This window comes from Giraffa tippelskirchi, chromosome 13 (assembly GCF_054371585.1).
Source record: "Giraffa tippelskirchi isolate mGirTip1 chromosome 13, T2T-mGirTip1v1.2.pri, whole genome shotgun sequence".
Lineage (NCBI taxonomy): Eukaryota > Metazoa > Chordata > Mammalia > Artiodactyla > Giraffidae > Giraffa > Giraffa tippelskirchi.
The window spans coordinates 39,370,569-39,393,488 of record NC_137287.1 but is presented as its reverse complement, the minus strand read 5'-3'; the positions used below and the strand labels follow the sequence as shown (position 1 = coordinate 39,393,488).

Here is a 22,920-nt window from a genome sequence, read left to right as displayed (position 1 = left end):
CCGCCCCCGCCCGCCCCCGCCCGCCCCCGCCCGCCCCCGCCCTCACGGCGCCCAGCCTCAGGCAGCCTTCCCTCGGCCGTGCGGGGCAGCTCCCGGGCCGGCTCCACGGCCTTCTCGCAGAACACCAATCACGCGCCGGGCGGAGAGCGTAGGCCGGGCCTCTGCGGGGTTCGGCGGCGCGCAGGGGTCGTGTGAGCGGCGAGCACGGGTCGGCGCCTGGGAGGCGGGGGTCAGGTGAGCGGCGAGCCGGGCAGGCGCCTGGGGGGCGGGGGGCGGGTGAGCGGCGAGCACAGGCCGGCGCCTCCAACCCCCGACCCCCAGGCGGTGGCCTGTGCTCGCCGCTCACCCGACCCCCGCCCCCCAGGCGCCGACCCGTCTTCGCCGGTCACCTGACCCCCGCCCCCCCAGGCGCCGACCCGCGCTCGCCGCTCACCTGACCCCCGCCCCCCAGGCGCCGACCCGCGCTCGCCGCTCACCTGACCCCCGCCCCCCAGGCGCCGGACTGTGCTCGCCGCTCACACGACCCCTGCGCGCCGCCGATCCCCGCAGAGGCCCGGCCTAAGCTCTCCGCCCGGCGCGTGAGCGGTGTTCTGCGAGAAGGCCGTGGAGCCGGCCCGGGAGCTGCCCTGCACGGCCCAGGGAAGGCTGCCTGAGACGGGGCGCCGTGAGGGCGGGGGCGGGCGGGCGCCTCCCGGGGCCGCTGCTCTGGAGCTGCACAACCGCAAGCGGGATGGCGTGTGTGCCTGTGGTTCCACTCCGTGGCTGTGGGCAAGTCGGTTTCGATGGCTTCCCGCGCGCGCGGGGGTCGCCGCCACTTCCTCAGCGCCCCCTGCCGCCGCACGTCCTCGAAGCCGCTGTGCGCGCGGGCTTCAGCTTCAACATCTTCACAAAAGATGGCCATGTAAGGGTGTTTCACAACTTACTACATCGCTACTTACTACCAAGTTTTTCTTCCTGAAAATGCTTCAACCCTCTGAAATTCTTTTCCACTACTTTATTTTATTGAAATATTTGTGGATAGAGATAGACTTATATATGTCTTTAAAATTCATAGTAATGAATGTTCTCATTAATGTATCTGTGACTGCATTTTACAGATATGATGTCAGCTGTAGAATTGGGAGAAGAGGAACATATAGAATCACCTTGGGATTCTGAGGTACTGTCTTCTATTATTATTTTGAAATGTAAGCCCCAAGTGATGTAAGAACATAAAAGCGGGAGATGCTGTGACTTTCTCACCTTTGCATTCTCTCCTCAAAACTTTTTTCTTACTTTTAACCTATATTGAATAAAATAATTCTGTGCTAAATACTACCACAGAGTACACTTTTGTTCATTTGCAAAATTCACCTAATGAAATCAGTGTAGTACAGAAACCAAGGCTTAGAGGTCATAAGGAATCCCTTTGAGTTCTGAAGTTGCATTTACCTGAAAATTGAAACATTATTTCAGGTCAGTCTATGGCAAAATGTTTGTTATATGTGTGTGTGTGTGTGTGTGTGTGTGTGTGTGTGTGTATCACCTCTTTTTTAGATTCTTTTCCCATATGGGCCATTACAGAATATTGAGTAGCGTTCCCTGTGCTATACAGTAGGTCCTTATTGGTTATCTATTTTATACGCGATAGTGTGTAGGGTGTATCTGTCAATCCCAATTTCCCAACCAAATGTATGTTTCTTTGGTACATATGCATGTGTAAAACTGCTAGAGAGGGTCAGAGAGAAACAGTTTGAATTGTGGTTTTTTACCACAAGATAGTGCTTGAAACCTGGAAGTGTTACTGTGTTTGGATTGTCAGGTTAATCTGGAAGAAACATTTCAAGAGAAGCAAAAACATGGGGAATAGTAACAAATATGTGGGGTTATAATAACAGCAGTTTTCTTTAGCGATGTTTTAATAAGCACAAACCATTCTGGATTGTGTAAGTAGCAGGGGGACTTCCCTAGTGGCTCAGGCGGTAAAGCGTCTGCCTACAATGTGTTAGACCCAGGTTCAATGCCTGGGTCAGGAAGATCCTCTGGAGAAGGAAATGGCAACCCACTCCAGTACTCTTGCCTGGAAAATCCCATGGATGGAGGAGCCAGGCGGGCTACAGTCCACGGGGTCACAAAGAGTCGGACACGACTGAGCGACTAAACTTAAGGAGCAGGGCAGAGTACCTTTATGGCAGCCATACTTGAAATAGCATAAAGAAACGATGCCCTGTTTGAAGGTGGCAGCTATGGAAGGAGATGAGAAGGGCCTGATGTCTTCGATGCTGGCAGCCACTGCCTGGTGAGTCAGCAGTGTATGAAGTCAGCATCCTGGTTCTGTCATTTAGCAGCTGTGAGATCTTGGCAAAACCTGTCTTAACTGAGTTAAATGTAGGCAGTTTTTTAAAGTAGGGTATTTTCTTAAAAAGGCATTAGGAAATCTTCATGCAACTCAATATTCATTTTCACAGAGTATCTCTGAGAGCCTTCCACAGAAGTTTGTGGGTCATTTATCTGGAGGTCAAAGTGGAAGAAATACATTAAATGGACAAGTAGAAGGTAAGAACTGTATTTTATAGAAAGATTATTTGACAGAACATTGACTTAAAATGGGAATATTCTAACAGGCCAAAAAAACAAACCACCTGTCAGATGCGTAGTGAGGAAAAAGACGAGAAGAGGAGGCAAATTGTGTATCTTATCAGGTGTCAGCCACAGATTAAATTGAGAATCCAGTTTAAGGAGCTAAAGTATTAGTTTCTGGACTTCTTGGAGGTCCAGACGTTAAGACTGTCCAGTGCAGGGGTGGAGGTTCGATTCCTGGTCAGGGAACTAAGATTCCACGTGGCACATGACAAAAGAAAAAATTACTAGCTCTGTTTCAAGATACTCTGCAACCAAAGGAAGGTCGAGAAGAGGAAAGAGGGAATGGATGATGAGAGAGGCGTAGGGTACAGGGAAGAAATGAGGAAAAGGAAGCAAGGGCCTGTGGGGAAGGTGGCCATAAGTAAGATAAGTCTTTAGAGAAAGAGAGAGGATTTGACATGGACAGTGAATATGAAGTGAGCTTCCAGCACCAAAACTTGTCAGAGAAGAACAGCAAAGTTTTCCCCCTCTTTCTGTTTTCCTCATTGTTACGAAAGCATTCAGGATTGAGGTCCCTGGGCATGCAGAGCTCTGTGTGTTATCCTTTGTGGAAGAACATGGGCATAGGTGCTCAGCTGTAAATGTTTGCAAATTGACGTCATACAAAATGTTGCTGCTTTATAGGATGGTGTCACATAAGCCAAAATGAGAGAACTGGAAAGAAGGAGAGAGCGGGGGATGTGATAGGGAGACCAAGGAACCTACAGCCTGATAGAGACTCCACTGGAAAGTTTCCAGTTTTGTAATGCAGTTTCAGTTTGGGGGGAAGTGTTAGAGTGAGGAAGTTGAGGCTAGGATTTCAGAGAACAAATTAAGTTGAAGTAATGTAGAAGCAGACTCTGTGTAGACCAGAGTTTCTGAAATTGGAATTAGTTCCCTGGGGACCTTGTGGGAAGTGCACATGCTGATCACGAGGTCTGAGATTCTGCATTTCTAACGAGCTCTCCGAGTAGCAAAGGTGTAGCCTTGCGTTTAGAGAAATCTGTAAGAAGATCATTGGATAGTGCGGGACAGAACAGGATCAAGGAAAAGCACTATTTTGTTTTTCTTTCCGAGCGTGGTTATAGCCAGAGGGAAGCAAAGAGTTGCAGTTGAAGCAATTACAGGTGTAAGATACCATTGCTAGGCAAAGAGGGAAAAAGAAGTGGTGGAGAGGATCCATAGAAAGAATGTAAAGGGAGAAGAATTAAGACCACAGATCCAGAGATTACCCTTTGGAGAGGAGAGAATCTAGTGAAAGGACAAAGGGAGGAAAGTCAGGCCTTAGGGAGGCGAGTTTGAAATTGATGAGGAAACTTGAGAGAATTCCTTCTAGATGGATGGCTTCAGTGTATTTGCACTGAAAAGAGATAAGATCATTGTCGTTCCAATAACGCCGCCGGAGGCAGGAGGGGGTGCTAGAAGTAGGGTCAACACCAGCTACTCCAAGTAACTATAGGCGTCAAAGATATATGTTGTACTGGTATTTGTTATTCAAATTAGATTAATTTGAATATGGAGGAATTGACTTTTTTTCTTTAAGATAACTGATTTTTTGACAGTTGTTTCACAGAAATCCTTCTAAGCATTAGCATGATGTACCCAACCAAACCAAGTTTTGAAACAAAACAGATTGACAGGGTTCATTCTCTAAATGAAATCCTTTTAAGCATTAGCATGATGTACCCAACCAAACTAAGTTTTGAAACAAAACAGATGGACAGGGTTCATTCTCTAAATGCTAGAATTGTTATTTTCAATAAATACTATACTGATTTTAAAATGTGCAAGATTTTTAACATCTAATAATTCTGTGGCAATTAAATTTATTATTTCCTTTTTGATAATTATATTTCAATATTGAGAATTTATGGTACATTATTTTATAGGTATGTCTTATCTGCCTTCTTGCATGAGTGGATTGAGAAATTTTAAGATGGCTAAACTAGAGGAGCCAAGACAGGCAGGCATACCAGTAGCACACATGGGTTTGGGAAAAAATGAATATTTTTATGAACCGTTTTTCTATAAGTGTATATTCGAGCTAATCAGTTCATTCCTCTTTCTTCGATGAGAAATGAATTATACATTCAACTGAACTGTCATCCCAACTGTGCACTTCTTAAATGACTGGACAGATTGAAGAACATGTTAAATACTTGTAGTATAATGGTGTAAATGTTACTGCTGTATTTTATACTGTTGCATTTTACCATCAGCTTTCACATTTATTTTCTTGGGGTCACGATTTGCTCCTCTGATTAAGATTAATTTTCTCCCCGTCAACATGTTCGCATTAGTCTATGTGCTCTTTAATATTTTCTAAAGTCATTGAAAACATAATGTTACTTTTGAAATCTTACTGCATGCTTTGGTAAACCTGTATTCCTATTTTTTCTTCACTATCTATAGTGGATTCATAGTCTGTCTTGCTGGTGTCCTAACATCCCCCTAAAAACAAGACACTGAAACCGAATGTATTCAGTGTCAAGACTGAGCACGAGGATGCTGCTCGGTACTAACTCTGCATGGATGTACAGCTGGCTTTCATATTTACATGTAATTAACTCTGTGTCCCTTTTGCCTTTTAGACTCTCCTGAGAAATATCCTAACTTGAAGGTAAAAACATTTATGCTTTTATCTTGAATTACAAACTGTAGATTGTATCATATGTACATTATTTATTAATCAACTTATTTCCAAACCCATTCAGCCCACAGTCGGAGTAAAAGATTCTATTCCTAATAACACAGTCGGAATGAAGGATTCTGTTCCTAACAACACAGTCGGAATGAAGGATTCACAAACATTTAGTTCAGGTAAATTTTGCGATACCCACTTAACTCTGGCTCCTGCATTGCAGGCAGGCGCTTTACCACCGAGCCATCAGGGAAGTCCCTTCTGGAAAGAGGGACACTGAAATATTTGAAATGTTAGCTCTTCGTACTCCTGACTTCTTTTTGCAAATTTAATTGAGAATTGGATGTACATAAGGCAAATGTTATTGTTGGTATCCATGCTCTAAGATATTTATAAGCATACGAACAAGAAATGTTTAAAATGTAAGCTTGAACTCAAGATGTTTCTGTATATGTTTCGATACTCTTAAGTTCTCAGTTTGAAATCTCTATACTCTCAGGAATTCTCGGAGATTAATTATTAGACCCTAAGATTTTTCCAGTGTCCAAAAATGCTTATTTGAACTCTGACCTTTACCTAGAGTAAAGCTTCACTTGCTAATATGTCAGTTGTTTTTCAGCTTATAATTATTTCATTTTGGTGTTGTTACACAGATGAATGTAGGCCAATCAGATGTTTTGATTAGCAGACTGTGTGTGTGTGTGTGTGTTGTGTCTTTGATTATTAGAAGTAGGGGAAGTAATCATACCTTAGATTCGATAGACATAATCTTTTAAAACAGCGATTCTGCAAGTTTTTGGCTTTAGGATCCTTTTATACTTCTAAAAATTATTGAGAATCCCAAGGAACTTTAAGTTTATTGTTGTTCACTATATTGGAAAATAAAACTGAAAACTTAAAATACAAGCACACACAATCTAGTTGCTAATTCCATTAGTCGTTAGTGTTATGATGTCACATATCGTGTCTCTGAAGAACTCCACTGTGCCCTCAGAACAGAATGAGAATGGACGTAATGTTTAGTGGTGTTGTGAAAATAGTTCTGACCTCTTGGACCCCCTGATCCAATGGGCCTCTGGACTTAAGCGATTCTGAGGGGACACTTGAGGGCCACTGTTTTAAACCACTGAAGTGGTTGGATGTGAAATGATAAAGGGGCCCTTGTGTTGACACAGGGTTTTAAGTCTCACTTTTACATTTCTTGCTTGCTTTTTTGACTTCTCTTAAGAAATTTAGATCTGACAGTTTTAGTTTTTTTAGAAAAAGAGGAAAATATTTTTGTGGTGTATTCATTCCTGTCTCGTGGCCCTCTGTGCTCTTTGGGTCCAGTGTGGTCTTAGACTTACCTATTTTCACATGGAAACAAGCAGTCACACACAAGGCTATCATTTCTTATATAAGTTTATGATGTTTTTGTTTAGTCGCTAAGTTGTGTTCAACCCTTGCAACCTCATGGACTGTAGCCCACCAGGATCCTCTGTCCAAGAGATTTTCTGGGCAAGAGGCAAGAATACTGGAGTGGGTTGCCATTTCCTTCTCCAGGTTATGATGTTTATCCAAGCCTTTAAAAATGAGTTCTGAAGATATTTGTACATTGAGGAAAGACCGTCTCATTGAAATTAAAGTAGTTGTTGATGATGGTGGTGTTCAGTCGCTAAGTTGTGCCCAACTCTTTGTGACCCCATGGACTGCAGCATGCCAGGCCTCTCTGTTCCTCACCATCTCCCGGAGTTCGCCCAAGTTCTTGTCCATTGAATCAGCGCTGCGCTCCATCCATCTCATCCTCTGCCACCCCCTTCTCTTCTTGCCCTCCCCGTCTCATCCTGCCCTCAGTCTTTCCCAGCATCAGGTGCTTTTCCAGTGAGCCAGCTCTTTTGTGCAAAGTATTGGAGCTTCAGTTTCAGCATCAGTCCTTCCAAAGAATATTCAGGATTGATCTCTCTTGGGATTGACTGGTTTGATCTCCTGTCCAGGAGACTCTCAAGAGTCTCTCCAGCACCACAATTTGAAAGCGTAAATTCTTTGGCACTCAGCCTTCTTTATGGTCCAACTCTCACATCCGTATGTGACTACTGAAAAAACCAGAGCTTTGACTATACGGACCTTTGTCAGCAAAGTGATGTCTTTGCTTTTTAATAGGTTGTCTAGGTTTCTACCATTAATTAAAGCAGTATCATTCATTAAAAGTGTTTTTAAAACCGTGGTCTCTAGAACGCACACTGTTGTCGTGCAAAATTAAACATAAAATAAATTAGAGATAAATTTTGTTAATAAAATATTTCTATGTTGAAGGAAAACAATAATAAAGTTCTTGTGAAATACAGAGTATGTAATAAAGATTGAGTGAATCAAGTAATACTAGAAAATTAAAAAGTAGAAGAAATGAGACACGCTAGTTAACATCTCTTCATGAATGACAGTGACATGTAAGATAGAGTAGCTGGAGGAGTAGTGAGTTTGAGGGGAGAGGAGGATGTGGAACTGACTCTCTGAAGAAAGACTTTGTACGAGGTAGTAAGAGTTGTATTTTTACTCAGATTCTGATAAATGGAGACTTTGTTTTCATATTTTTCAGATTGGGATTCGACTAGTTTGAGCCTCAATAATGAGACTTGTCAAAGAGCTGGGTATTTGAAAGTTGATGATCAGTGTCCGTTGCTGTCACAATCAATGACCAAAAACCAGTCAAGATCCACAGAATTCAGACAGAAGACCTTAATAGATAGAGAAAAGATGAAAAATGCAGCAGTGTTTCTGGTAGGGAATTCCATGTCCCATCACCTGTGCCAGTCTCAGCTGCCAGAAAACAGAGAAAGCAAACAAGGTAATGCAGAAGCCCAGGGCACTCAGCCATGCGCCACCCGGGCACGGCCTTACCATCATTCTCACGGTTCCGAATTAGCTTTTGTGGCAAAATCTACCTTGTGCTGACTCCTTTTATGCAACCTACAGCCAAACAATACCTCTTAGCAAGGTGTTTGCATTCTCCCTCTGACCATAGTAATATAATAAATAACAAAGACAGCTTGGAGGAAGCAAGTTCGTTTAGGCTAGTGTTTAGCATACAGCTGAGAGTGGATAGCAGGATTATATTTAGACCTCGGGGATGCTTTGTGAGACCTAGGTAGACAAATAATTATTGAAAAAGGTAAATAAAGAATATTTATACTAAGGGGATTTTTAACAGCTTGTCCTCTGCAGTCTAGAAGCCAAGAGGATAGACATGTGAAGAAATAATTTACAGTTTAGATGTATATCTATCACTAGAGAAATCTATTAAGATACACTAGAAAGATGTATAAAGTCCTAAGGTAGCTACAAGGAAAGAGATACCTGTTTATCTGGGGAAAGATAGCTGTAATCAAGGACAACTTCACAAAGCAGGTTGAGTCTTAAAAGATGAAAAGTAATTTGTCAGAAGAGTACAGGGAAGCATTTCAGATTAAGGAATTGATAAAAGCATAAAAAGTAAGAGGGATTTTGTAAACCAAGAATAATATTGCAGTTGAAGCTTGGCGTGTTGTTAAAAAGGTACTGTGATGAAGTAGTGAAGAGAGTATACTGTGACTTAATAGGTCTGTCCTGTATTTTGAAATTTTGTTTGGTTTCTGGTGGTTTTTTTCCACTGATGCTTGGATGAATTCATGAATGAGCTGTTTGTGTGCCTGTATCCTGGTGACATCTGGTATTTCCCAAATGGTTTGTTGAAGTTTTTGATCATTGGAAGTATTTCTTAAAGAAGTAAATATTCATCTGAAGATTAAGATCAACTGAAGCTGTCATTTGATACAATGTTTTACATCTGTGTTTTAAATCAAGATTGTGTCTTTTGTCTAAATATTCTAAGTAATTTTAACTAAACATGCAGATTTGTCAAGAGAAATAGACTTGGAAATGATATTGGAGGAAGAACAAGAAAAACTTGATGGAGATAAAAATAACCATTCCAAGGTAAGTAAAACTAGACATTTAAATTTCTGGTTTAATTCCATTTTCTATGCTTTAACAACACAATACAGTGTGTAACAGAGTCCATAACAAATAAAATTGCCTTTCAAAATTACCCTTTTAGAATTGATAGATAATAATTTAATAGTTTTTATAGCACTTTAATTTTAAAACTTAAAATACTGTTAGAATCTATTATAATTTATAGTTCATCTTTAGAATTGAGGGAAAAAAAATTCCTGACTTGTTTACTTCTTCCGTTTGTATAACTTCATTATATGATTAAGAAGATGATATCAAATACTGAATCATAAGATTAAGCAGTTGAAATTATGAACAATAGGACAATGATGGCCCCTGACCTAGATACATATAAAGAGAAATCATTCCCAGTGGCTCAAGGTTGAAATCGCCAGTCACTGCTGCCAAGTGAAAGATTGATTCTGCCTGTGATCTCGGCATAATTGACTTAGGGATGAACATTTAGGGAGAGAGTGGGGTCACAGAATCATCCCAGTTGCTTATTAAGAGAATCGAACCTTCTAGATTGGACCTTTGTTGTTTTTAGGGTACAAATAATAACTTTCTAATTTATTTCATTTCAGGGTGGGAAATCAGTAGATATTACTAAAAATGCTTTATCCACTTTCTTTGGTGAATACTAGAACATAATATAACTGATTGTAGGGGCTTCCTGGGTAGCTCAACTGGTAAAGAATCTGCCTGCAATGCAGGAGACGCCGGTTTGATTCCTGGGTCAGGGCATTTCCCTGGAGAAGGGATAGGCTACCCACTCCAGTATTGTTGGGTTTCCCCGGTGGCTCAGACAGTAAAGAACCCGCCTGCAATGTGGGAGACCTGGGTTCGATCCCTGGGTTGGGAAGGCATGGGTTGAGGAGGGTGTGGCAACCCACTGCAGTCTTCTGGCTTGGAGAATCCCCATGGATAGAGGAGCCTGGTGGGCTACAGTCCTTGGGGTCGCAAAAAGTCAGACAGGACTGAGCACACACATAACTGAATGTAAGCAGGTAATATGTATCGATGTAGAACACTATCATAATATGTAATTTGCATTAAAATGTAGGAATTGGTTTCTTTCTGATTGGTGTTCGTTGATTTTGGCTCCTGGTCATATAAAGTTTGTCTGTTCTCCAGATATTAGTCCTTAAAAAAGAAAACCAAAAACCTTAACAGACATGCTGTAGGGACTCCCTATATATGGTATAGTGAGGTGAAATATTTTTAAGGGAAGAAGCGTTTATAACATTAAAAATCATCTGATTCATTTTTGATTGATTTAACATGTATGAATTGTTTAATTCAATCAAACAGTGACAAAATTGGGTTTGTGAGTTGATGTTTTTCTCCTATTTTCGGGTAAGGCAAGTTATTTTTCACTTCTTAGTTGTGATCTGGTGATTTGTGAGTAGTTACATATAATTTAAGAAGTTTAACAGTGAATTTTTAATAATTTTCTGGTTTTTCTTTATCCATACTGGATGAGTTAAGGATTATGTTATTTTGCACACATGTACGCTGACAGAAAAGGCATTTGAAAATCAAATCAACCCAATTAATCTTCCACTCTCGCAGCTGCAAAAATTGCCTCAAGAACCAGAAATGAATAAGGAATGTGGTAGACAGGACAGATCTGTATGTTCAGGGCCTCCTTGTATGGAGAGGTATGAGAAATTGTGGATCAAACAAGGCAAATTAGAATGGAAAGATAAGTCAAAACCATCGCAAATGAGTTAAAGCAGAAGTTAGGTGAAATTTGTGAGAAATACAAAGTGATCGTTTGTCCTGAGGAGAAGCCACTACATGATCACCCTAAAAAGGAGCAAACAGAAAGGAAATACCTCCTAACATGACAAATAATATACCTGATTGTGGGGAGAAAGATGCATTTGGGGTATCTGTCTCTCTAGTATTCCAAGTATGTCCTGAACAAAAAGAACCCAGTTTCAAAAATGTTTTTTCGTCGAATAAACTATGGGTCCCTGGGATATGCTTGTCAGTCATCTTCAGAGCTTTGTTTCAGTGAAAATAAAGTAGACCTTGAAAGTGATAAACTAGATATTGAACATGTGTTTATCAAAAATGAGAGTTTTTATAACGCAGAAAATAAAAATGTAGGGGACCAGGTAGTTACATTTGAAGTGAAAGAAGACCAAGAGTTTGATAGGCAAATGTCAGAAAATGTGAGGCAAAATCCCACGAATCGGAAATTAGACATCGGACAGACACATCAGTCTTGTCTGTGGCTTGTCTGCTCCGGTAAGATGAAACACGTAATTCAAATAAAAAGTCACGGTACTCCTGCTGTCCTTACAAATACTGATAAGAAAAGCAAACCAATACAGGACTGGTTCCAGAAGCTACTGCATGCAGATAATTGCAGTGCTAGTGATGATAACCTGAATGAGAAAATGGGAATTCTTCTCTACCAAATAGTCACAGAGCATCCAAAGTGTATCTAAATGAAGAATTACAGAAGGATATGCAGAGGTTTAAGAATGAAATAGACACGTTACAAGTAGTGTTGTAGGCTTTGGAAAAAGAGAAAATTCAGCTTCCAAAAGAGGTAGAGGTTCATTTTCTCTTGCTTTGGTTTTTCCCTTTCTGGATGATCTGGTCCATTTTGATTTTCTACTTATGAATAAAGTGGGGTCATCTAAATAGGTAATTGTGTAGAAACAGATTATTTCTGCCATCTAAATAATAGGAATTCAGGAAACTGTTTTCATGGCTTTTGTCCTTCAATCAGTCTAATTCTGTCTCTGTCAGTCTTTCATATGGACTGGGAAACTCATTTAGTTACATACCATGTAACCTCCTAAGCACCAAGGAAAGTGCTTAAGAAGTATGATCAGCTAGGGTTTTGCAGTTGTTTTTAACTCTGTTAGATTAAATATAAGTTGCATTTCCATAGACTGGGAAGAAAGCAGAAACTGAGAGAAGGGACATAAACACGTATTCCCTCTAATCTCTTCATTGTGGTTGACTATGTGTGATCTTCTCTGCTTTCCTCAGTCCCTGGGCACTTAGATGTCCAACATGGCCACTTCAGGATGTTTTTAATAACAGATACATGTACTCCCACATATGCTTTAATCACCACTCTCAGATGTTTCTTTTGAGAGAGACCTCTTCATTATGTTGTTTACTAAAATGTAGTAAGTTTTGACATGTGTGATTTTGTCACATAGGTAATGTGTGTGAGAGTTGGTCAGTCGTGTCTGACTCTTGGCGACCCCATGGACTGTAGCTGGCCAGGCTCCCCTGTCCATGGATTTCTCCAGGCCAGAATATCACTGGAGTAGGTAGCCGTTCCCTTCTCCAGGGGATCTTCCCAACCCAGGTTTCGAAGCCAGGTCTCCTGCATTGAAGGCAGATTCTTGAACATCTGAGCCACCAGGGAAGCCCATAGGTAGTATAAACCCTCAGCAAAAAAAGAGGGAAAAAAAAAAAAATCAAATGTTTATCTCCAAAGGAAAAAACTGAGGTTTGAGATGCTGTGAGATTTTTATTTCTTCAGTAGTAGGTCTTTTGTGTAAATCTGTAGCTCTTCTCCTTTAAAGAAAAAGGAGAATGAACCCTACCCCCAACTAACGAATTAAATTCCTTGCCCAAAGTCACGCTTTTAACTTCCCTGATTCATTTGAGGAATTCTTTTGGTAATTTATCAGATTCAAGATTACAGAATTGTATCATCTCTTTTGGTACCATAAAATGTTAGGGAATGCCACTTTAGGGGCTTTGAACAAATCATTTAAACTTTTTTGATTTTAAAGCTGTTATTGGTAAATAGTGGGGCAAAGGTAGATAGTTATTTCTATACCCTCTAGCTATAAAACTTGATGGTTATTGAATGTGGAATTGGGAAGCATTACTTATATTCCAGAATTCCACGCTAACTAACAACTCCTCAGTTTCATTCTGCTGCTTGTGTTTTGGTAAACTTTGGTTCATATATTTCAGTGAACACCATCAGGTTTTTGCTATCTCCTGGATCCAAATGAAAAAAGAATTGAAAAAGGCAGTGAGGAAAGAATAGCTTTAGTGCAGAAAGAAGAAAGTTTCCTTTCTGTTTCTGAGGCACGAAGGTGTCACATCCCCTACATCTGACTGTATAACGGAAAATCCAGGTGGTAAAGACCGAAGAGGACAGATGTTGTGTGTTTTTACTTGTCCATCTCTGCTAGTCAGATGGGGAAGAGTGGATGTGAATAACTGTATCATATTAAGAAAGCCTTTCTTGAAATTTTGGGAATTTTGTTTCTTTCCCTCAAACAGAAGCACATTTTACAAAAATTTCAGTGACTTGTAAGTGATAAAATTCATGTAAGCACAAAAATATTTTTATCACCTAAAATCAGGGCAAATGCCAGAGTCAAATAATAAATTGAAAACAGAGTCTTGAGAAGTAAGTAATAGCAATTATCCTTAGTGTCAAACTTTCACTAAAGGTTGAAGAAGAAAAGAAGCACAAAAGTAGTGAAGTGGAAGCATCAGACAGCGTGTGCGATGCTGCTGATGAGACTCGATTGATTCAGCCGAGAAAGAGTGAAGGAAATCACAAGCAGGAGTTTCCTGCTATGGAGAATAAACATTCTGATAGGTAAGCCTATATCAATGTTTAACAGTAGGTCATTTGTTATTTTCTTGTAAAATAATTTGTAACTTGAGCTAATGTTTGTGATTTACAAATTTTACTAGAGATATAGTTATTTTGAATACTCTTGTCCTTTAGCCTTAATACTAGTTACTTTGTTAACATACCACCATATTACAGTATTAGAGTATTCTGGATTTGACTGCATACTTGCCTTAACCAGTGTGTTGTATATTTAAATTTGTTTTGTCACTAATGAACATCCTTTCGTTTCAGTTTGAGGACTTCTTTCAGCATTTCTTATGAGGCGGGACTAGTGGTGATGAACTCCCTCAGGTTTGCTTTGTCTGGGAAAGTTTTTATTTCTCCTTCATTTCTGAAAGACAACGTTTCTGGATAGAGGACTCTTGGTTGGCAGTTTTCTCCTCCTACCACTTTGAGTGTGTCCGTGGATGGAGGCCAAATCGTTGTTGGTGGCAGGAGACCTGATGAAGCACCCCCCTTTCATCCATGATGCTGACATCACCCCATCAGGTGGGTGGTTTACAAGTAAACCGCCCCCCACCCCACTAAATTTGATTTCTTCTTTCATGGTGGATGTGCCACATGTCATTTGAAGACCTGATGAAGCACCCCCCTTTCATCCATGATGCTGACGTCACCCCATCAGGTGGATGGTTTACAAGTAAACTGCCCCCCACCCCACTAAATTTGATTTCTTCTTTCATGGTGGATGTGCCACATGTCATTTGAAAAATCATCTAAATTGTTACTTTTTTCTTTGAGGTTTTTTGTTTGTTTGTTTTAATTTATTTGGCTGCACTGGTTCTTTGCAGCTGCAGTGCTTGGGCTTCTCATTGTGGTGGCTTCTCTTGATGCTGAGTGTGGGTTCTAGGGTGCTGGCTTCAGTGGTTGTGGAGCACAGGATTCATTGCTCTGTGGCATGTGGGATCTTCCCTGACCAGGGATCGAACCTGTGCCGCCTGCATTAGCAGGCAGATTCCTGAGGACTGGAATACCAGGGAAATTCCTAAATTAAACATTACTGTATTTAAAAGCATAACAAAAAATATAGTGAAAATCTAATTATGACTCCCATGTCTAAGAACCATTGTGTTTCGCCAGTGGACTCCAGGTTTTTAGTGTAGCCCTTGAGGTTCTTCCCAGTGTCTTTCCAGATGCATCTCTCTACTTTCTTCCATGTGTTTTGTACTTTTCCTTTCAGGTTCCTAGGAAACAACCTAGATGCCGGGTGCCTGATCTGTGTACTCACATTCTAATCTCCTAGTAGAATGATTTCTCGCTTTTCTCTTCCTTTTGACCTCCTCTCTTCACTTCTTCTGTAAAGGCTTTCTTATTTCACTTATCACTTTCATATGTCAACTCTTACATATTATATCATAATTGTATATCTGTGCTTGAAGGAAGAAATTGTTATCTTGCATATGGTTGGTACTTCATAACTGTTTTGTGAATTAATCGATCACTTAAAATGGGTAAGAGTTGGACTTGTTACAAGAATTGTTTTTTAAAACACTGGCTTTTTTGTGGATTTTTTTAAAGTAGCGATCCTGGCGTGCCCAGGAAGGAGATAAAGAAAAAGAACAATGACAAATGGACACCAGAAGAATGTGTGATTGCACCAATATTTGAAAAGACCAATTCACTGACTGATGATCTGCTGCACGTGAATGATGACAGCATTTTAAGGAAAGTGGATCAAGATGATGGCAGGTAACATGGACACATTCTTTATTTCTAGGGGAAGAAATACTAGCACTGAATACTTCTTCTGGAAATAGAGCAGCATAATATAGTATATAGGCCAAGAGAAGAGAATCCTCAACTCTACTGGACGAACACTGCAGAAAGGTTAAGGGGAGGACCCGTGCCTTTGACCGGAAGTCGTTTCAGTAAATAGTCCACTTGGAAGCTGGACTGTTGTGAATACACGTAAACAGCTCCGTAGGGGATATTTACTGGGACAGGCAATGGAGACCTGGATGGCAACTGAAGAGGGGTGTGGAGTTGAAAGGAGTTTCTTGTTTTATGTTAAGAGGGGAGCTTGTAGTGTGTATGCTGTTGGAAATGAGCCAGCAGAGGAAGTGTTTATTGGGTTTCATCTTGTTTGCATTTCCAACGTTAGAAAGCTTATTGATTGTATGACATTATCTTTAAACTATTACAATAAATTAATTGTGCATAATTATTATGTACATACATACTTCTGTTCATATGTAGTTTTGGTAAGGGCTGTTCATTGGCTCTGAAGTGTAATATTCTTAGGTAAATAAATATGTGGATGACTACTTAAGTTAATTCTGTCCTACATCGATTTAAAAAAAGTATATAGTCATGAATTTACAAATACTTAGGTTATACTGAATAGGATTTAATCATTCCTTGATGATTCTAGTTGATAGTATCATCATGGGTAGCTATGATTTTGTAAGGTACTCTGAAACATCACATCGTGTTAACTTCATGGTTGTTGGGGGATTTTGCTTATTTTCAATAGAAAAAATTAACAATCTTTTACAATTTATTACTTTGGGTGGTAAAGATCTAAATGACAAAAACCATGCTTTCTGTACTGAGACTGTCGTTAACACATATTATGTGCTCAATAAGTGTATGTCAGATGCATAAAGAAACAGCAAAATGGTTGAATGAATGCATATTGATGAATTTCTTTATAAAAAACAAATCTTTATTGAAAGTGGATTTCCAATATTGCCTACATCTAAAGTCTTTTTGTTTTGTTAGAGATATGTTTTAAGATTCAGAATTATCATTTGTAGTTATAGCTAGACATGGAATAATAATGTAGATTCATTTGATACCATATTACTTAAGAAGACTTTCCAATATCACTTGCTCAGCATATTTTGGAACAGCAGCGTTCAGGCCGGATTGCCTGGGTTTGAATTCTGGGTCTGTTGGTGAACTGCTGAGCAGGCTTGGGCAAGTTCCTCAGCCTTTCTTTGCTCCATTTCTTCCTATGTAAAGGATCTCATATATTACCTATCTCCCAGAATGATCATGAGGATTAAAATGCCTTTAAAGCATGTCAGATGTTTGTAATAATGCATAGCCGTTGCATAATAAGCCCTCAAAAAGCTAATATCATGGTTATCAAAACTGGGTTTCTTTCTTATAAGGACTTAAGGAATACTTCCGAGATAGGTTTTATCGCCATAAATGTTAGTTCTTATTAAAAATGACAACTGCAAAAAACCCTGGTAGATAGATACTGCTTCTATCACATAATGCAAGTAATGTTACGTTTTTCCTTTTCCTTTGTCCTGATTTAATGTTTTATTAATATTATGGATATATTTTCTTTACCCTTTAATGCTACTTTTTTATTGTTTCATCCTTTTATAGAAATTACTTACGAATGCAAAAATGTTATGTAAAAAACAAATGTTTAGGTATTGTTTATATTTTTGAGTTATTACATTTTAGCCTGAAAAGAATCATTTGTTTTTTTTAGGCCTGCAAGGAAAACAGCATATGAAAAAAAGAAGGTATAGTAAAAAAAAAAAAAAAAAAATTAACTTTAAAAAATATTACCCTCTAAAAAATACTTTGTAAAAGGAAAAGTGGCAAAATAGAAAATCTTCCTTTGTTGAAGAGACATTTACTTTGAAAACATAATTTAGAAACTCTGTTGATAAAGTTATCCTGTTGATAAAAACCTGTTCTTTTAAGAAGCCTCTGCTTTTGCTTTGACAAAGATATTTATCACCTTTGTACACTTGGTATATTTTATACATATTTTAAGGACATTGTGAAACAGTATTATTTATATGTAGGTCAAAGAACAAATTAATTACGTGAATGACCTTGATGACTTAAGTCAGTCATCTGAAACTGCTTCCGAGGATGGCGACGTGCTTTACTCTTAAGAATTCCCCGTTGCCATCGGGCAGGTGGCTGAGGGTCGTGGACCCCCTCCCTCTGTACCCGTCAGCCCTCCAGTCCACCTGCTCCATGAACAGCTCAGCGCTGGCTCCAGCTTTCCCAGCTGAGTTCTCCCTCACAGTAGAGTCCTCAAGGACAGGTGTTAACTGGCGTCCTCGAGAGGTGCAGGAATGCTCCCCGTGGATTTTTTCCAGCAGTTGGTAGAAACCAGACACTCTTGAAGTTGATTGTCCTTCATTCTGCAGAGTTCTTGAGGGGCATCTCAGAGCAGAGGAATTCACTCCCCCACCCGATGTCCCTCTCAAACACGGACTGGGTCCCATTCCCGAGGTCCTTGCAGCAGATCTCCCACGACGAAAAGCTCTCGGGAAGAGCTCGGGAAAGTAGTATCTGTAATTCGAATCTTTTTGTCTACAGCAGTCAGGAAGGGACACACCATGGCTTCATTCAAGGAGAGGCCTTTAATATTTTCCATAGGACTTGATCTGAAAATTTTTGCGACCGTCTCACAGAGCCGGGACCCTGATTGTGGTTTAGGCAAGGAAGACCATGTGTGCTCCACCGATGACTGCGCTACCCGACCAAGTCCCTCTGCTCTGGAGCGACCGTGTCGGTCACTCCATGCACGTCATCATCTTCAGTGTCTAAATCAGAATCCGTTCTTGGCTCCACTGTCATTTCTTTAACCAATACCCTATCAACGGCCTTTTCATATCATTTACAGTTTTTCAATTAGTAAAAACTGCGACATCAGTCGTAAAAATACTTTTGTACACTTTAAAACCCTGGAGCACGAAATGGCACCCCACGCCAGTAGTCTTGCCTGGAGAATCCCATGGAGGAAGGAGCCTGGTAGGCTGCAGTCCATGGGGTCGCACACAGTCGGACACGACTGAAGCTATTTAGCATGCATGCATGCATTGGAAAAGGAAATGGCAACCCACTCCAGTACTCGTGCCTGGAAAATCCCATGGAGGAAGGAGCCTGGTAGGCTGCAGTCCATGGAGTCGCTAGGAGTCGGACACGACTGAGCAACTTTCACTTTTCATTTGCATGCGTGGGAGAAGGAAATGGCAACCCACTCCAGTATTCTTGCCTGGAGAATCCCAGGGACGGAGGAGCCTGGTGGGCTGCAGTCCATGGGGTCGCACAGAGTCGGACACGACTTAAAAAGTTGTTTCTTTAGAATAAACTTATAAAAGTCCCCCTCCCACCCAGGAAAAAAAAGGAAAAAAGAACTCTTGCTACTAACAGTAGCTATTCTGGTATTAGGTAGTGATTTCTCTTCCTTGATCATTAGGTTAATTTATACTTCCACTGAAGGTAAGGAGGAAAACTACAGGCAGTTCAGAGACCATACTTTGGAAGTCATTCTTGTACTTGTGAGAAAAGTGAACCTTTGCTCTTTGTAGTGTCCTGTTTCAGTACAAGGAACTTTTGAAAACAGTGATAGATATGCCATAATATATATTTAATGATAATTATTGTGTTTTTCATTGTATTTCCCCCATCTTACGATTTTAAACATTATGAAGAGGTAATGAAAGTTACTGCAGCAGCAAATAATCTCATAATTTTCTAAGAAGAGCTCTCAAAATTTTACCTTATTTACCATTAGTGTATGTACCATGAGTGAAATAGGAGGCTTGTTTTGTATTGATATGTTTGTACTAGAGAAGCAACTGTGGTTTGATGTAAGAGGACTAATAAGAGTCAGAAGACCTGGTGAAAAGCCTGCAGCTTACTTACTTGTTTTTAACTTCTTCCTTTCCAGAATCATTATAGCTAATGAGTTAACTGATGTTGGTGGAAGTGCTCAGTACAGTTGTCAATAGGTATAAGCCTTGCAATTGCCTATTAAAATGTTAGAAAGGTAGCATATTCTCAAGAAAACAATTTTTGTATGAAATTTCATCTATTTAAATATATACAGAGCTAAGGCTCTTACTTGAAATAGCTGTATAGGAGGTATCAGATGCAGTGTTTTTAAAGGTAGTGAGTGGTGGTGTTATGGAATGATAGTTGATATACAATATTGTGTTAGTTTCAGGGGTACAGCACAGTGATTCAGGTATATATGTATATGTGTGTGTATATTATATAAATGGGGCTTCCCTGCTGGGTCAGACTGTAAAGAATCCACCTGCAATGCAGGAGACCTGGGTTCAATCCTTGGGTCGGGAAGATCCCCTGGAGAAGGAAATGGCTGTCCACTCCAGTATTCTTGCTTGGAGAATTCCATGGACAGAGGAGCCTGGTGGGCTACAGTCCATGGGGTCGCAAAGAGTTGGACATGACTGACTAACACACATACATACACACACACACACACACACACACACACACACACACACACACACACACACATATATTCCTTTTCAGATTCTTCTTGTAGAATATTAAATGTAGTTCCTTATGTTGTACAGTAGATCCTTACTGGTTATTTTATATACACTTGTCTATATGTAATGGTATATGTTAAACCCAACCTCCTAATTTATCCCTTCCCCTACCCCCTTTCCCATATGGTGACTGTAAGTTTGTTTCCTATGTCTGTGGGTGTCTTTCTGTTTTGTAAATAAGTTCATTTTAGATTCCACATATAAGCAGTATGACTTGTCTTTGTCTGACTGACTTACGCTTAGTGTGATCATGTCTAGGTCCATCTTTGTTGCTGCAAATAGCATTATTTCATTCTTTTTTATGGCTCTGTAGTTTTCCATTATATAAATATACCACATCAGATGCAATTTTAAAGTGTAGTCAGATCTATAAATCTTTTATTTTAAGCTTTCTGGGTTTGTTGTAATTCAGAGAAAAGCCTTTCCAGTTCTGAGCTTCTTGAAAAGTCCCTTGGGCTTTCTTTTTCCTTTGATGGATTCATTGTCTTCAACTAAATTTTTGAACCTTTGGGAATTTCTGCTTGTCTAAGGTCTGAGGTTTGTAACGAACCTTTCTTTTTCTATTTGGAGACCCACTTCGTGCAGTCTTTTCATTGCATAAACATACAGGTTAGTCTTTCATTTCAGAGGAAATGATGAAATGTGATTTTATTGAGTACTAACTAAACGTCTCCTTTGTCTCAGTTAGGTTTCTGATAGTGGTAGAAAAGCAAAAGGTCTGTTGCGCAAAAACCACATGCAGGATGAAATTGCCATGCCAAGACTAGAAATAGACACAGTGAAAAATCAGAACCAGGAAAAAGAAATGTTTTGAAATTGTAAAAGGAGAGAATGATTATCCTCAAAAGGCAATAAAATTGAACAAGGAAACGTTGACAAAGACTATATTCCAGCATACTGGCCAGCTTAACGTTCCTCAAAATTGAACAAGGAAACGTTGACAAAGACTGTATTCCAGCATACTGGCCAGCTTAACGTTCCTCCTTCACTGATTTCTGCTCCAAAATTTATGTGTGTGTGTTAGTTGCTCAGACATGTCCGACTCTTTGGCTGTAGCCCACCAAGCTCCTCTGTCCATGGCATTCTCCAGGGAAGAACACTGGAATGGATAGGCATTCCCATCTGTAGACCATTTTCAACGCTGTGTGGTTTTCATCTTGTGCTTCCCAGGTGGCGCTAGTGGTAAAGAACTCGCCTGCCAGTGCAGGAGACATCAGAGACTCGGGTTCAATCCCTTGGTTGGGAAGATCCCCTGGAGAAGGGCATGGCCACGCACTCCAGTATTCTTGCCTAGAGAATCCCATGGACAGGAGAGCCTGGCGGGCTACAGTTCATAGGGTCTCAAAGAGTCAAACTGAAGTGATTTAAAATGCACGCATACAGTTTTCCTCTACATCAGGGCTTGGCAACCTGTGGTCCACGGGACATGTTTTTATGCAGCCCATGAGTTAAGAATGCTTTATATATATATGAAGTTGGGGAAAAAAGTTAAGATTTTGACAGAAACCTGCAAAGCCTAAAATATTTATACTCAGACCCTTCACAGGAAGTATTTTCTGAACCTAGCTGTATATGAATATACTATCATTCACTTTTCTGTTACATTTTTGATAGGTATTTGAGTGGTCTGCTGTATTTTGACTCCTGAGAAATGCTGCTATGAACATTCCTGTACATGTTTTCTGCTCCAGTTGCATATGTTTCTCTAAGAAACATAACTAAGAGTGAAAATATACATACGTACGTCCAAATTTAGTAGATAACTCTGGTTTTCCAAAGTGGTTGTACCAATTATATTCCTAAGAGCAGTGTATGAAAATTCCAGTTGCTGTACATTCCCAACAACACTGAATAATACCAACTTTAGAAATGTTTGCCTATTTGGTAGGTCCGTAGTGCTGTATCATTGTCATTCTAATCTAGGGTTTCCCTGTAATGAAATTTATTAAATTCAGTTTTGTTTTTTTTTCCTAAATACTGATCCCATACCAATACATTTACTATTTTCCTATGGGATTTTCTGGTTTTTTGTCACTTAGTTGAAGAAGTACTTTATTTTGAATACGAATCCTTTCATCAGTTATGTATGTTGTGAATATGTGACTTGCTTTTTCATTCTTTTGAGGTATCTTTTAATGAACAGAACTCTTAACTTTCTTTTTTTGTTTGTTTTCTTTTTAAAATTAATTTATTTATTATAATTGGAGGCTAATTACTTTACAGTATTGTGGTAGTTTTTGCCATGGCTGATACATGAATCAGCCATGGGTGTACATGTGTCCCCCACCCTGAACCCGCCTCCCACCTCCCTCCAGATTCCATCCCTCAGAGTTGCCCCAGTGCTCCGGCTTTGAGTGCCCTGCTTTCATGCATCGAACTTGGACTGGTCATCTATTTCACATATGATAATATACATGTTTCATTGCTGTTCTCTCAAATCATCCCAGCCTCACCTTCTCCCAGAGTCCAAAAGTCTGTCCTTTATATATGTGTCTCTTTTGCTGTCTCACATATAGGGTCATCATTAGCATCTTTCTAAATTCCATATATATGCGCAATATACTGTATTGGTGTTTTTCTTTCTGACTTACTTCACTTTGTATAATAAGCTCCAGTTTCATCCACCTCATTAGAACTGACTCAAACGTGTTCTTTTTAATGGCTGAGTAATATTCCACTGTGTATATCTACCACGGCTTTCTTATCCGTTCGTCTGCTGATGGACATCTAGGTTGCTTCCATGTCCTGGCTATTATAAACAGTGCTGCGATGAACATTGGGGTACA

The 22,920-nt window shown here is 40.0% G+C and overlaps 2 protein-coding genes across 6 annotated transcripts in view; one reads left to right on the top strand and one right to left on the bottom strand.

Moving 5' to 3' along the window:
• Positions 1 to 22,920, bottom strand: part of LOC145531813 (ferroxidase HEPHL1-like) — a 54,980-nt gene that overhangs the window by 23,532 nt on the left and 8,528 nt on the right. The gene's annotated exons all lie outside the window — the stretch shown is intronic.
• LOC145531817 (uncharacterized) lies at positions 275 to 15,536 on the top strand. 3 transcript variants are annotated; one of them, XM_081555377.1, is made up of 11 exons: positions 275 to 364; positions 452 to 901; positions 1,098 to 1,159; positions 2,448 to 2,535; positions 5,193 to 5,221; positions 5,316 to 5,421; positions 7,818 to 8,066; positions 9,111 to 9,193; positions 13,660 to 13,811; positions 14,082 to 14,339; positions 15,372 to 15,536. In XM_081555377.1, the coding sequence occupies exons 3-10, from the start codon at positions 1,100 to 1,102 to the stop codon at positions 14,203 to 14,205; spliced, it is 891 nt and encodes a 296-aa protein (XP_081411503.1). In that variant the 5' UTR covers positions 275 to 364; positions 452 to 901; positions 1,098 to 1,099; the 3' UTR covers positions 14,206 to 14,339; positions 15,372 to 15,536. The 3 variants fall into 3 exon arrangements, with proteins under 3 accessions (XP_081411503.1, XP_081411502.1, XP_081411504.1); XM_081555376.1 differs by lacking the exon at positions 275 to 364 and adding an exon at positions 392 to 451 and having other exon boundaries at positions 495 to 901; positions 15,369 to 15,536; XM_081555378.1 differs by lacking the exon at positions 275 to 364 and adding an exon at positions 395 to 451 and having other exon boundaries at positions 495 to 901.